Source organism: Ambystoma mexicanum, chromosome 4q (genome assembly GCF_040938575.1).
Source record: "Ambystoma mexicanum isolate Mex_15411 chromosome 4q, UKY_AmexF1_1, whole genome shotgun sequence".
In the NCBI taxonomy this organism is placed as follows: Eukaryota; Metazoa; Chordata; class Amphibia; order Caudata; family Ambystomatidae; genus Ambystoma; species Ambystoma mexicanum.
In genome coordinates, this window is record NC_090928.1 from 764,639,386 (window position 1) to 764,655,234 (window position 15,849).

Genomic DNA, 15,849 nt, shown 5'->3' on the forward strand with positions numbered 1-15,849 from the left:
TTGCTGTTCAAAATTTGAGAGCAATAGACATAGTATATATACTGCTCTATTGCATATTTTTGTATTTTATATTCCCCACAACATTTTGTAACTAAACATTTTTGAAGCTACTAAGAAACTTTGTTTTTGATTTTGTAACAAAAATTACTTGTAGTTTATGTATTGGCCGAAAATGTTACATGAATTTGAAATACAGACTTCCTTTCAAAGATGGCGGGTGCGTTGATGGGTCGCGGTAGCTTTGGAGGGCGTGGCTACGGCAGCCCCTCTCTGTACGGGTATGCCTTTCTGAGATGCTTTCAGCGCAGCAGGAGCCTCGTCAGGTGTACATCCCCTTGCGCAGCTGTAAAAGCCAGCCAATCTGGAGGCTGCTTCCGAGTAGCGCCGCACACGGGGCCAAAGAGCAGTACTGGCAGCAACACTAGCAGCAGCACCAGCTCGAACATTAGGTCCGCTGGCTTCTTGAACAGCGGCAGCAGCTGGTAGTAGAAGAGGCAGCGCCTAGGTCTCAGGTTCTGTAGGAATAACATAGCCTCTCCCCAGTCTCCTTTATTTACCGGGTTTTCACTCTTATTATTTCTCCTGAGTGAAACAAGCCAAGCCTCCTGTGAGCCTGGGGAACTTGCAGCCAAAAGCCAGCAGTAGCAGCAGCACCCCCAGCAGCAGCATGAATCCCAGCAGTAGCAGCAACAGGAAGAAGAAGCAGTGGAGAGAGGAGAAAGGTGAGAACAGCTGATGTTGGCTGCACCCTCCAATGTCGCTGCCATCCACAAGCACCATCTCCTGCTGCTGTCAGGTTCCCGGAGCTGAACGCTGCCCGCTGTCACTCCTGTGCACCGACAGGGTCTGTGCGCCCCTCTCATGCACGCTGCTTGGTTTATGGGTTCATTGCCTCTTCCACCTTCATCGCATGTCATGTTATGTGTTTTGGACAGCGTGGTGCGACGAATCGCAACCCAGCCGTGTTCGCTTTAGCTCTCCGTTCTAGTGTCCACCTGTACCCGTGTGGCTTCCTAATTACAAGTATAGTCCAGGATGTTTTTTGTTTTTTACTTTCAGCCTTTGAAAAGTCTCGCACACTTTCTTGTCCCAATAAGGAGGGGCACTAAAGCCACTACATACATGAACACAGTGTTCCCCACATTAAGGTGTAGATCGATGATTTTCTTCTAGACATGGCCCTCAATGTCTTTATATGGAATAGTACTAATACCAACGGGGTTATCCTCGCAATAGAAGAGCTGCTACATGGCCGCCAAAGGCGATCTACTTTGGTAAACCAATGGCACCACAGGAAAGTAGACGTGGTGACCAGAATCTCCAGTTGTAATGTTAAATCACCAGCATCGTTGTTTGGAATGGTTCTGCATTTACCATAGTAAACGACACACGCTCCACCAAATGCTAAACTTGCCAGACTAACAGTTTAGACCAGTGGCGCCAGCTACGTAGGTCGTGTTAGTAATTATAATTGGTCTAATGTTCAGGTGACTATAGATCAATACCGTGCTACTATTTTAGTGGAATCGCTGTACCGGCTTTTCTATATTTAACCAACAAGACTATCCCTACCTTTTAAAGGGATGAAACGTCAACAAACTCTTGCTTACTTGTAGATATATAACTACACTTAGTTCATTCATGCTCAGTAAATTGTATTGAATGCATCTAGTCTCGCTGCTTCCCTGTGGATTTTTTGGTTACAATCCTAATTTTTCAAGTACTCAAGCTTTCAGTGTAAAATAACCATCCTGGATTTTCTAAAACTTAGTTATTTCTCTTAAGTTGCTGTCCTGCCCAAAACGGATTTCTCACTATTGATCTTTTATGTCCAAGATAAAACATAAATGCTTCTTCACAGCCTTGTAATGTGTAGGTCATTCATTTAAAAAAAGTATCACCATTTCAAATAGAACAAATTCACGTAAGAAAAAAAGATCCCTTTTTAAAACGAAATTTACGTAAGTTCTACTATCTTATTTGATCTGTACGTATAGTATGCATATACCAAATATCGAATTATCTAATCAAATTTGAAAAATAAATAATATACCTTAATTGTTATAAAATAGCAAATTTTTTGGTTAAATATCATTGATTGGCTTCTCATTGTGGAATGGTGTTTTCTTCTAGTTAATATTCGCTCCATTATCCTGCATACCTATGTATTTAATGAGTTGAAATCACTGAACTTTAGTTATCGTTATTTTTGTATACATTGATTAATAAAATATATCAAATTAAACTTTTGTGTACATATATTTGGTAATTCTTCTATCCTTGTCCCTTTTTTTAAAAACTTGTTTTTCAAACTTTGTCTTCAACATTTTCTTTACATGCACTAGTCATCTCAATAAACTATCCTTGTCCTTTTTTTAAGTTCTTATGTACGGTTCTTCTGGATACTTTATAATGACAAGTATAAAAAATTAGCAACTTTGTTACTGTCAGAGCTTTAGATGAAATAGTTATAGTAAGTTTTTTAAACGTTAATTGATCTGCTGAACGTTTGGGGGAAAGGCGAGCACATAGTTGTTGGAACATATCTTATTATAAAGCTTGAAAGCTTTTGGAAGAGCATTATGTGAAAGAAATATTACAAGGCATTAAAGAAGGTTCCATATTTTATCGTGCACATTGACATCAATATTGTGAACACATGTTAGCCAAAACAGTAATTTTAGACAAATTGAGTTTTTGAAAAGCCAGGATAGTTATTTTACAGGTAAAGTTTCATTACTTGAACAATTAAGATTGTAGCAAAATGAAACTATGCTTAGGAACATAGTGAGTCTAGATGCATTAATTAAACATTACCAATGAATCAACTATTTTTGATGGATCAATGTTTGTTTTATTAAAGCATAGCTGTATATCTACAAGTAAGCAGAGTGTTTTCAGCCAGGCATGCTGGTGCATTCATGCAATGTTTATATTTTTACTTCTGGTATCTTAAGTCTGCAAGTTCTTCTTCAACAGTTTTTACAGAAATGGCACTGCTTCAGGACTAGTTAAACAGAGTCCTGGAGACCCCAGTACCCTTATGTTCTCAAAATGTACTACCTGAGAGTTTGAGCCACACACGCTTCACTCATCTGTTGGATACACCAGATAGTACATTTGGACACCAGCTCTGCTATCTAACTATAATCCTGAAAAGTGCCATCAGGTTCGCCTCAACCTCTTAAATGTTATGAAAATCAGGCCCCTTCTTCCTTTTGACACTGCCAAGAATCTCTTAACTTCTCTTGTCTTCTCTAAACCGGACTAATGTACAGTTGTGGTTTATCACACGGTCACACTCAACTCAGGAAGTTCCTTTCCCCCCAATCAAGGTGGCGCACAACAAATCACTATGATTTCATTCAGGTTCAATTTGGTAAGGCCTCTGACCCGTCTCGCACCCAACCCCCAACAAATACCTGGTGCCACAATGGACTAGGAAGAATATAGATTTATTAATTTATTTAAACCAAATTTGACAAACAGACTAACATCAGCCACCAATGCTGTGGCAACACAAGAACAAAAATGACTCCCGTAATGGCACCAACACAGAGACTACCGAGATATTCACTCACAATTTCCCGCTGCTGTCCTTTCAAATCACCCACCAATTAAAAAAATCTAAAATAAATTCAAGACGCACAGTGATTGCTGATTTGGTTATAATACTTTGTCTCCCAGCAATACCCACCCTCCAAACATCAATTAGACTTGACCCCTCTGAATTGATGGCCAGTGACAGAGATTGGGAACACAATGGGTTCGGATAGAAATGCACTCTTTGGAAAAGGGATTCAAGGGGAATAATCATTTTTCGCTTATTACCACAGATGCAATATGAGGGAAGGAAAAATAATGGGAAAATTTGTTTTGCCACACCTAAAAAGAACAGACCAGGCTTTGGGTCAGAGGACAATGGGAACAAATGGGCAATTTTTGTTTTCTCCACCACACGTGGAAAGGCTTCCCACTTTTATGGTTTAAAATGCAGGGGATCAATGGGATCTGCTAAGGATCTAAAGAGACAAACATGGTATTTTACTATTGGGAAATAAATAGAATACTTGAGAAATGCAGGACCTACCCAGGCTATGGCTCTGGGAGCTTTGGGATAGTTTTACATACAGGAGAGACCTTGTAATGGGCATCTTTGCACCTCTGGAACAGCAAGGGTGTCAGTCAATGATAGTCCCCTCTGGCTCCTCCAAGGGGCCACAGTCAGCTTTTTCTGTCTCCTGGTCCCTGTCTCCAATGCAAGATTTGGGGCCTCTCTGCTTGGGTGTTTCTCGCAAGAGTTCAGCAGCAGGTTACCTCCCGGAATACGTGAAAAAGCCCAGTTCTGTTGCAAACTGGTTTTCTTATAGGGTAAATGACATCACAAACTTGTCAGAGTTCCCGCGAAAGGGATTGGTTGGTTTTCTCAACCGACCTCCAACCTGTGTGCTAATAGGACAAGGAGATGAGGGTGTGAGTTAGGAAAGCTGTGGGAGGAGAAAGCTTTGTCATCCGAAACTGACATGTGGGTTTGGCATGTTCAAACTCTGAAAATCTCTCAACATGGCAAGTACCCTAATCTTTCAAATCTGTACATCTATAGATATATTTTTAAGTACTACATTTTAAGGCCAATTGTGGTTCAAAGGAGGTTACTGTTACCTTTTAATAAAAGTATGGGATGAGCATTGTGGCATATACGCTGCCCTTTTTTATGCAATAAAATGTATTTTTCTATTAACTAGACTCCGACCTCGCTCACTCTAGCCCCCACCTTTTTCTTCTCTTAAGTTGCATTTCCCCTTAAGCATGTTACCAGCTAGATGCTGGCTCGTGCTTCTAAGCATATCCCTTCTTGGCCTTGTAATGGCCATGGCTGCCGCTTTAATGCATAATTTATGGGAGTTTTGACCTCAAGGTCACTTCTGCTGAACAGACAGGCAGGGCATTATCTATTTACTCTGTGGTTTAAATCGAGGCAGTGTATGTATTTCTTTTTTCAAGCAATGGGCTTGATTGATTCTTGACAACCAGACCTCCCTTTCCAAGACGAGCAGAGGAAAGGTCTTTGAGGTTAAAGTTTCATTTCAGGTGACATGACAGGCTGCATGTAGAATTCTGCAAGAAATGGCTTCTACTCGCACATAATGCATTTTACATGACATTTTATAAGGCACCTGGGCCTTATATCCATGTGTAATTGTCATGACCACTGCTTCCAAGGAGTCAGGACCAACCCAACACCCTTGGAAGCAGGCTCATAACATATACCATTGGCGCCAGCCAGTCCCAATGGGGACCTTTTGGACCCTGTCCTGGCACCGGTGGTGCCAGGCTCATAAAATGGACCAGTCCCGGCACAGGAAGCGCCGGGCTCATAACAAGTGTGAAAGTGCTTGGGTGGACCTACCTGCAGCAGACCATGCTGCTTACTTACCAGCAGAATGATGTTTCATTCTCTTCTGGCAGGGACTACTTTTTCTTCTGGGTGGGGCAGGCACCACTCCCTGGATCATTGATTCTGGAAGCAGGAACTCTTTTTTTCCTGGGCGAGGCTGAGGAAGGAGACACCTAAGCACTCCTGTGGGCTATTTAAACCACACCCGATTGGTGCAACGTGCTTCGCGTTATTCTGCATCTGCAGCAGGACGCTCACCGTGTCAGCTCCAGGGAATCTTCAGCTCCGGATCCTGTGAATAAGAAAATTACCTGCTGGAACCAATCTGCAGTCTTCAGCAACTCCTGCAAAAACAAAAGGCACAGGTTAGGCAAAAGCAAGGTTGGCGCTTCAATTTACCCGCTCCAGCGGCAGCATCCAAGGCGTTTTTTCTGCATTTCTCGTCCGGCATCGGGCCTGCAAAGACAAAGAACATTGGTTACTAACGCTTGGTTGCAAAACGACTTACCTGCATTACGCTCGCCTCAACTCTGCTCGCGCCGCATTCCATCACCTGTAAAGACAAAAAGAGACATTAAGGTGCATTCTACAGCCCTAGAGCAGCCTTTCTTCTTACGTGCCATCCTATTCTCCATCTTCTTGCTTTATTCCTTGCCACGAACCGGGAGGGCATCTTTTTTGGCATCGGCAGCAACTGAAAAGGAAAAAGACATAGACATTATAAGAGAGCAATCTAAAAAGAACTTTAATACTTACAAGTCACGCTCGTGCAGCAAACGGCGGCATCGCTCTCAAATCACCCTCTGCAATCAAGAGGCTGAACTCGAATCCAGTGAAGTAACTGGACCCAGCGCCCCTGCACAAGACGCAGGATGGAGAGCCCGGCATTCACCTATTTAAGGTGAGCGCGACTACAACCCAGTACCACGGGGAGAGAGGGGCTCGGAACTTCTCCCAGCCTTCCAGCCACTAATACCTAGATTTTCTACTTGCAGACACCTCACCCTTCGGGTCAAATTTTCAGTGAAGAAGGGGCCTAATCCGGGAGCCAAACGAATCCTACGCCTAACGCTGAAGACGGTTTCACCGCCCAGCCAAGACCCGCGCCTCCGAGGGAATCGGGTGAGCATTAGAGTAATGTACTTCTTTAGTCTCACAGTTGCAAAAGACATGAGTATCACTTCTGGATTGTCCATATGTTTAGGGCAGTTATACGAGAAAACCGTGTTCACCTGAAACCCAAGTAGGCACATCTCTCTGCGTTCTATCATTTTGGATGCGGAAAAAGGAAGCTCTTTTATTTCTTATAAATGCAAGAAGCTTGGTGTCACTGGGGATGTCGGGATCAAAATCTGGTATTACATTGAAGATAATATACACACTGCTATATATCTCTTTAAGAAAAAAGTGTAGCTTTGCATGGTTTAAGTAAAGCAGCATTGTCAGCCACATGTCTGTCTTTTCCTTGCTGCAATGCATTCAGCGTATCTTTGCACTTTTGAGATTTAAGCCCACTTTCTTTCCTTTGAGATTTAAGCCTGTTTTTGGTTCAATAGGTCTAATGTCTGACATCACCATTTCTGTGTTGGCTTTTGACATCAATGGGACTTTACAAATTGGTCTGGCCTCTTTGTTTCTGGCATTCAGGGCTATATTTTACCCCACAGTACCAGCACATTTTTTGTCGCCTCAACTATTCTTTCTGTCCTCTCGACAAGATCATTAGCTTCCCTACCGGAACTCTTTGCACTCCCCCACTTCACACCTAGTTCTCATACTGTCACCAGTTTGGATGGCTGATGATGCAAAGAAAAGGCAGATTTAAATGTCTTCTCTTGGTTCACAAATATATCCACTGTTAGGCGCCACAGCATCTGCCTCCTCGACTACCCTTGTGGCACCTTGCCCTCCCCATGCTTCCTCTGGCTTCCACGCTTTCTCTCTTCTTGCTCCACTTGCATGGAATTTTCTACCCTCAGACCTTGGAGAAACAGTCCACACCGATATGTTCAAAACCAAACTAAAAGCCTACCTCCTCGCCTCAAGAGTTACTCTCTTAACCTACCTGTCACCTGGCCCTCTATTTAATATTGTTCTCTCATCTTTAACCTGCCTGTGTCCTTCACTTTCTCTGCCTCCACTCTAGCACTTTATCCATCATGGTCACATCCCCAACACAGCTGGCAATACTGCCTACTTGCACTTAAAAATGCCTAATGTTGATTGTCATTAATCTCTGTAAGTCCACCTATGTATTGTCCCTGGTGACTGTCCCATGTACTCACCTGCAGAACCTGGTCAGAATGTCACTCAAACTCATCGTGTTGTAGGGCTGGGTGATCTATCGAGTTTTGGAGATAGATTTGTTTTCAAAATCGATAAAGAAGGAGACAATATCGTCAACATCGAGATATATACATTATTACATATACTATATTTTTTATTTACTTTTTGAGATTTGCACTGCTCTGTGTATTCTCAAACAGGAAGAGGAGCCCTGTATTTGCACTTTATTTTGATCCGTCTTATAAATAAAGGTGTTTGTGACGTCTCGCATGTAGTTGGCGGCTTACAACTGAGCATTTAACCCACATAAACAATATTCAGATGTATATCACCAATCAGCCCACAAATATTGAGGTATGACTTTTGGTCCATATTGTCCAGCCATAGCCCATTGTAAGAAGCTCACTGCTTCCTGTCAAATCTAATTTCTTATCTATTTTTCAGTCTTTTGTGATCAAAAGAGCATTGTTCCTCCCTGTAAATAAATACATTAATAATACTCACATGCTGATGAATGATTAGAATTTGGAATACATACAAACTTTGCATAAGCGCACCTGCTAGCTTGACTCAAACGAGCTGCCAACTAATGCTAACCATGTAGCTGGCTCCTCTTGTCTAAACCATTTACCTGGGCAGGCTCCTCCAGTAACAAATGTACTTGCCAGTATTTAACCCTGCATAGTGGTTGTTCCTCATAAGGACAGCAAATGCTGCACCAACTAAAATACTCTTCATATACATCTATTTTCCTAACGTGCAATATTTGTCTTCTGTCTTCTTTCTATCAACTTACTGGCCAAAACATGGCCATCCATGTCTGTTCCGTGGAGCTCTGAAGTCAGCATAGCAGAGTAGAAAGGCAAACTGAAGCGATCATATAAATAAGTGGATGGCTGCAGTGAGTGCCTCTAAAGTTGCTCTCGCCAAGAAGAATATGCTATGTGCATCTCAGTAGGAAGTACAGAAGTCGTATCACAAATGTGGTGATCAGCATCTTTAGAGCCAAGTAAAATTAATGTTAGTGAACTGAAATAGCATTTCCTGTCTCCATAGCAACGGTCGCTAGGAAAATATGTGGCAAGCAAGTGTACAACATAGCTCTGGACTAACCTCAGTGGAGTAAATCTGACCTTTAAAGTCTCCTTGTCTATCGCCATTGATGGATCCATAGTGAACATAATGTGGTTGTCCATATTGGTAAAATGTTCCATTGACATTTCCGTATCAAAAACAAATGATCATAACTTTTTCTCATTAACAGTGAACTCGCTATAGCTGATGTGATCATCCCCTTCAGTGTGCTGAGGAACACTGACGTTTCTATATCAAACATGATGTGGCCATCACATACATGCCAACCCTCCTGATTTAGGTGGGAGACTCCTCATTTTTTGATTAAAAATATTTCTATTCATTTTTCCCCTTCTCCCGACGAAAATCAAGCCTATGGGGATAATTAATTTCTTCTGCTTCCTGTGACAAAATCTCCCTCCCGGGTGCTTCAGAATGTTGACATATGGAATTCACATCTGCAGTGTGAGGGATACAAAAGGTACAGTTGAAAAGGCAATAACATTGAGACTAACAACGGTATAGAAGCACCTGCTGAAAATAAGATGCGCTCCAATTTGGGATAGCCACTGGTACTGAAATGCATTCCAATGACCATGTTTTCTTCACAATAGTATGTGTAGTTACTGAGGTTACCCGACCAGTGGTTACACAAAAAAATATTGGCACAACGAGACTCTGGCTGTCGAAAGGGCAGTAAAATTGGGTACTTATTTATATTCGCCACATGAAGGACACTTGAATCAGGGTAGTAAAGGATACTGATTTCTTCTGTAAGGTGGAACACCTACGTTTATGCTTGTTGGGCTGTTGTTTTCTTTTGGTGGCAGCGGCCACTGCTCCGTTACTTACATGGCCAAGTTGTTGATGCCCTGGAGTAGAAATGCCTAAGTTTGGAAGTATAGTGCCCTTTTGCACAGACAGATGTACAGTTAATCGATGTGCCAGTGTAGACGTTTCATATTTAATGTGGTTTTCAAATAATATTGACTTTTTGTATTATAGGGAAAACAAGTGTTTATTTAGTTATTACCTCCTATGTTTTTCCATGGAAAAAATTGCTTCTTCAGGAGGTAACACGAATGACACGATAAAGAAAAATAAGCTTCAAATACTTATAGAGCTGATGCTTTTAATGAAAACTGTAGAATAATCTAGTAGGTTTTTAAAACCAGTCATAGAACAGAGGTCTTCAAAGTGTGGGGCGCGCCTCTCCAGGGGGGCACTCCCGCATTCAAGGGGGGGCATGAGCCCCAAGCCTGAAATGTTAAAAAGAAAAATGTAAACCTGTTTGTTTTTTAATTTTTAAATTGAGTAAATGGGCACGGCGGCTCAGGGTTGGACTGGAGCATAAAACTGTCTCGGGCACCAATGAAAAAGTGGCCCCAGTTGAAAATGACAATTCATTCCTTTAATGACAGACTGTTTGAATAGTACCCAAAGGGGTGTTTTTTTGATAAAATATAAGCAAATTGTGATATGTGAAGAATATCTATTCAGCAACAGTGGTCAAAACGACTAACTGCATAGTGAAGTAACTCATCAAACTGACCCACATTGCCCAGAAAAGTGGCCCATTTTTACCCAAAAAACTAGCCCACACTAGCATTTTGCATTTTTGGTACAGCATTGGCCTACTGCCCAATAGGCCAGTCTGAGCTTGGCAACTCATCCATAATGGGTGAGGGGTCATCGGCCCAGTGGCCCCCGCATCCATTATGGAGGAGCTAGCCCAGTGAAACACTGACCACTCCCTCAGCTGCTTTTTCCAGCTGATGGAGTGCTCCTGGGCTGGCTGAACTGTCGAAGGGAGTGTTTTCCTTTGATAGTTCAGTTCCCCAGCCGAACATGCTCACTGAGCCATGCAAGACTGGGGGCGTTTTGCTTCACCAGCCTTGCATAGCTCATTGGAAATGCTGGCTGGGGAACTGCATGTCTGTATGTGTGATAGGGGAGCTCCTGCGCCTCCTTGCACATACGGACAGAGCAGCATGGAGCAGCTAATTGCGTTTCAGCACCCATGCATTTCAGCACCCACGCCTAGTCCCCTGCGCATGCATGTGCAGGAACCTCTTGCTTCCCGATTCCTGTTCATGGATGCGTATATGCTTGTGGTGTTAGTTTTTGGTGGTGGGTACTCGTGTGAATGATTGTGATTGCTGTGTGTGTGTGTGTGTGTGTGTTGGTCTGTGCAGCTGATTTTGGCGAGTGGGGGGGGGGGGTTGTACAACAAAGGCATTTTAAAAATGCATTTGTTGCACAATCCCCATACCCACCTGCCAAAATCAGCTCTCCATCTGCGGCGCTCTGGAGCCCAAGGGACAGGGATGGTATTTTTGTACTGGACATCTATCATAGATGTCCGCTAAAAAATATAAAGCGTCCCCTGGGCCCCCCAGAGCTTATTGCAAACTGTTTGGCTTTTTACTCAATTTTCTTTAAGTATGCTCTGAAATGCAATATTCGATCCCATTATTTAGCAAAAATTCAAGGGGGTAAACTCCGCCCTCCCCACTCCCCCTGGTTCAGGCTCCCTCGCTACGCAGGGTTGCTATGGCATATTTGGGGGAAATATGTATGCCCCTCCACTTAAAATATTCACCAGCCGCCACTGGCCCTTAGACAGTGCTGGGAGCAGGGTGGGGAGAGCCCAGGGTCTGTGGTGGGGAGAGCCCAGAGACTGGGTAAGAGTGGGATGAAGGAGCCCAGAGACTGTGAGATGGGAGCAGGTGGGGGAGCCCAGGGACTATACTGGAAGTAGGGTGCAGTGACAGCGCGTGATAGTTGATAGCCTTTTGGACTTACTGTCATGGCATTTCTGGGGGGGGCCCGGCCTGCCCACATTTTGCTGGGGGTGGGGGGCATTCCTAAAAGGTTTGAAGACCACTGGTCCAGAAGAATGTATGTGACCGATGGATATAAATCTGTGAAAATGTGTTTAATCCCTACCCCTGTTTCTATATGGGTAGCAAAACGGCACGAGATCACGAAGTACTCGTGGCAGCATATATTTCCTGGGCTGCATATTATTATGTGCAGTGTTGTGCGTGTTTAATATTAAGCGAGAGAAAACACTTATTTTTTGGTGGTTTATTTAAATAGAAAATTATTGAGAAGATGTCGCAAATCGCAGCACATGGAACAGATTGGCGCTTTCTCAGATGCGGCATGAAAGAATGGTGACCGGGCCAACAACTTGGAATAAAAAAGGGAGAGGTGAAAAACCAACATTTGATGCAAGCAGCTGCTTGTCATGTGATTGAGCTTTATATTTGTCTGGCATGAAATACAAAGATGGTGAGTCGTACTATGTATCAAGTAAATTGGGTAATGTGGGGGTGCCGTGTTCAACAAGCTAACCATGAGCGTGTCGGAGCAGGGAGCCCGGAGCGTAATTACCTTGTCTAGGCCGGATAGTCTGGGGCAGTAGTTGGTTTATTTAAAAAGTAAAGCGTATGAAAGTTGGCATCTCGATGGACAAATACACTTTAAATACCTAAAAAAAAAGAGTTAGGCATCTAGGTCTGTATCTAAAGGGACTATGAGCTCCCCCCACCTCTTCTACCACATCACCAAAATGAGGTACTCTGTAGCACCATTGCAAAGAAAAGGGGAGTGATGAGCAGTTGGTTTCCCAAAGCAGAGACTCACAGCGATCCAAGCTATGCCACCTACCAGTAAGCAGGTATTACCCGCTCTTTTGAATTCTATGAATGCCCAGGCTGACATGTGGCCTCTGCAGTTCTTAGGTGTTATAACGGCCACAGCGGCGACTCGTTTTAAGATTGCCACCTTGCACACTCTTCATATAAAGAGACCTTTCTAATCTCAAGCGTCCTTGAACTGCTTAACTACAAGGTTTAGTTTCCTTTCCACCAAAACACTTTGTACTGTAAACCTGTTGTGAGACCAACAGAGCAGACGAGAGACAAAATGTAGTTCAACAACTTTATTTTGGTTAATGGCACCTGATTGGAGTTAGATGAATGATAATAGGGTAGTGGAAAGTTGCAAATGAACACAAACTGCCTGCATTGGCTATTTCATGCAGAGGACTGGGTGGTGCATCGAAAACAATGTCAACGTTTTCTAGTATGCTGAATGCTCTGAGGAGTGCCCTGCTCTCTGGGCCTCATTACGCCCCTGGCAGCCGCAGTATGAACGGTGCCGGTAAGGTACCGGGCCGCCACATTACGAGTTTGCTCACGGGTGGCGGTATACACGTCTGGTCTGGCCAGACGTGCATACCGGCACCCATGAGCAGACCAGGATGCTAACAACGGACCCTCATTAACGGGTCAGTTTTTAGCCTCCTCCCCATTCCCATTGATCCCTATGGGGCTCAAATGGGAATGGGGACGTTACGGCTCCTGAAAATGGGAATTACCGGGCCTGCAAAAGTCGGAATGGCCCGGTAATTCCCTTTTTTTGGGACCCCCACCCGAGTTTGGAGGTAGCCATGCCGGTAATGATGGTATAGCTACCTCCAAACTTGTAATGAGGCCCTCTGAGTCTAACACTCCCCATCTTAAAGCGCTCATTTACTTTTGTCACCCTGGCCTAAATGTTTTGCCAGGTAAGGCCAGATGTAGACGTTAAAAGTGTCCGGATGGGAAGATGCTTTTATGAAAGGACCTGTCAAACTATTCTCGTTCTAGTTTTTCCCTACTCTAAGGCATATTGTCTCAGCAGGTATAGCATCAAACCTGTAGTTCTGAGTCGAAGGCATAGGGCCCAGCGTGGTTCTTGACATGCTTTATGAATGTGGAAAACTTCTTGGCTCAGATATTGCTGCTACCTTCTGGCTACTGTTCAGTTTCCCAGGCTCTTTAGTATGATATCTGCACACGCCAACCAGAAAGCACTCCTTTCTCTCTCTGGCCTTTGGGGATACCTTACGTCCCTAACGCCCTCCTATCCTTTCCAGAAAATGACCGTTGGCTTACCTGCAAGTACTGATTCCCCCTTACCAGGGTTGTTGTCAGGCTGGGATTATCACCCCCCCAGCCTGAAGTTGACACCCACTTGGACTTGTGCCTTCATTGGGCTCCGGCATTCTCCTGTGTTCTTGTTCCTGCCAGGACCTGAGATGTAGCCTGCAGTACGCTAGTAAGAACCTTTCTTCCTTTTGGTTTGCGTATTCACAGCCGAGTTGCGGCCTCAACAAGCATAGGGGTCTTTTGTTCTGTGGCTGTAGCATCACCTAACTCCTCCTGGTATGTTGTCCGGGTTGTGACATTTCTTGCCTTCACCTGATCTATTTTATAAGGCTGTGGCTTATCCCGATTACTTCATAATCCTTGGTATTGGTGGTGGTAGTAGTAGTAGTACGTCTATTTATGAAGCGCAAACTTATCACAGTCAAATCAATTTCAAGGCGACAATGAAATGATAAAAGTAATTAGAATACATACATGTAAACGGGCATAATTATATAAAACCAAACTTTAAAAAAACCCAGGAAAGAGATTTCCCAACCAGTCTGTCCTTCAAAACTGGCAGAGAAACACTTTTTCCAATATGTATTGGGAGATGACTCTGCCTACGGCGGCATACTGTGCGAACCATTTTGCCACCATAGCAAGATATGTAACCACCTGCACTCATTCTTTTGGACTAGATCTATGCAATGGAAAGGGCATATTGTGCAACAAGAGTTGACAAATATTTAAGTGACAAACACCGGTTTGGATTTGGTTTTCTATTATAAGACAGCCCAGTGAGGTACGAGCCGATGAAATAGGCTCATATTTTCAGTCCATAGATTACCTGCTCTGCACAATTTTGCACTGTTTGGTGCCTAGCTAGCAATTTTTAATTTTAGAAATACCCCGATATATGGATAAGATAGTTGTATTCCATACAGAGCCACTGCCTGAACTCATATGTTTGCATGGTGCCTGTCTATGTGGCTACATCTATGCAAGTTACACAGATTGAAATGGGAATTTTTCACAACCTAATCTACTCGTGGGAGGAAAAGCTAGTTTAATATCAAACAAACGAAACACCCAAGTTTCTAACTACTTTCACCAGGGTAGGTGGAGCACCAAGACTGGTAGGCCATGAAAAGTGAAGAGGGGCTCAACCGAGCTGCCAGCTGCCAGTTAATATAATTTTCGTCTTATGCCTATTAAGCCTCAGGTAGTTGTATTGCATCCAACGTTGCATTGCGCCTACGCATTCTCCAACCTCTCTAACTCAGTCATGTCTCCCCTGTAAATCCACTAGAATCTGAGTGGCATCTGCATACAGCTTGCACTCAAACTCCCAACTTTCAATTACTTGCACTAGAGGGTACATAAAAACATTAAAAAAGAAGGGGTGAAGGAGCTTAGCCTTGTGGAAGCCCACAGGCTAAATGACTACTATCAGAGCGAAAACTTCCTCAACTGTAGCTTCTGATGACTGTTTTTTATTTTAAGGAAAGACTCTAACCAGGCTAGTACTGCTCCTCATATATTCATCAGAGATTTAAGGTGGTGTATCAAAATATCATGGTGTACATACAGTATGAAACGCGGAGATACATTGATAAGGATTAGCACTGCCAAATGCCCTAGATCTCTGATTTCCAGGAGTTTTTCCTGGATATGCAGAATTATTATTTCTGTGCTATGAGATGGGCAAGAGCCTGATTGAGCACTTACCATAGGATGTGATGTTTCTAAATGCCATAGACAGTTGAGAAGTAGCTTCTCCCTCCATAATTCTGTTCAGAATGGGGAGATTAAATATTGGTGAAACATTTGCCAAATCAGTGATATCCAAGTGTTCTTTTCTTCAGAAGGGGCATGACTTCAGCTTCCTTTTAATTGAGAAGGAAACCATCCTCTCTGAAAAGAGGCTTTAATAAGATTGCCTAGATCCTCAACCAATACTAAGATATGGGATCTAAGAGGAAGAGGATCTAATGAGGAGCCAGATGCTTTTAGACCCTGCACTCTTTTTATGATATCAGTGCTGCATAGAAGCTCAAAACAATTCAAAGCTGAATATCTTTCTGTAGAGACAGTAGCAGGGCTATTGTATGTTCTTACTTCGGCTATTATTGTTTTTTGCAGCTTTGTGCTCTTTTTTATTTACCCACT

The 15,849-nt window shown here is 43.2% G+C and overlaps 1 protein-coding gene across 1 annotated transcript in view; it reads left to right on the forward strand.

Annotated features, from left to right (window-relative positions):
• Positions 1-303: 303 nt before the first annotated feature.
• The window catches only part of LOC138467289 (ADP-ribose glycohydrolase MACROD2-like), a 369,984-nt gene continuing 354,438 nt past the window's right edge, over positions 304-15,849 (forward strand). Inside the window, exon 1 of the mRNA XM_069607286.1 lies at positions 304-722. Within this exon, the coding sequence (XP_069463387.1) occupies positions 668-722 (55 nt within the window). The 5' untranslated portion in view covers positions 304-667. The remainder of the gene's footprint in view (positions 723-15,849) is intronic.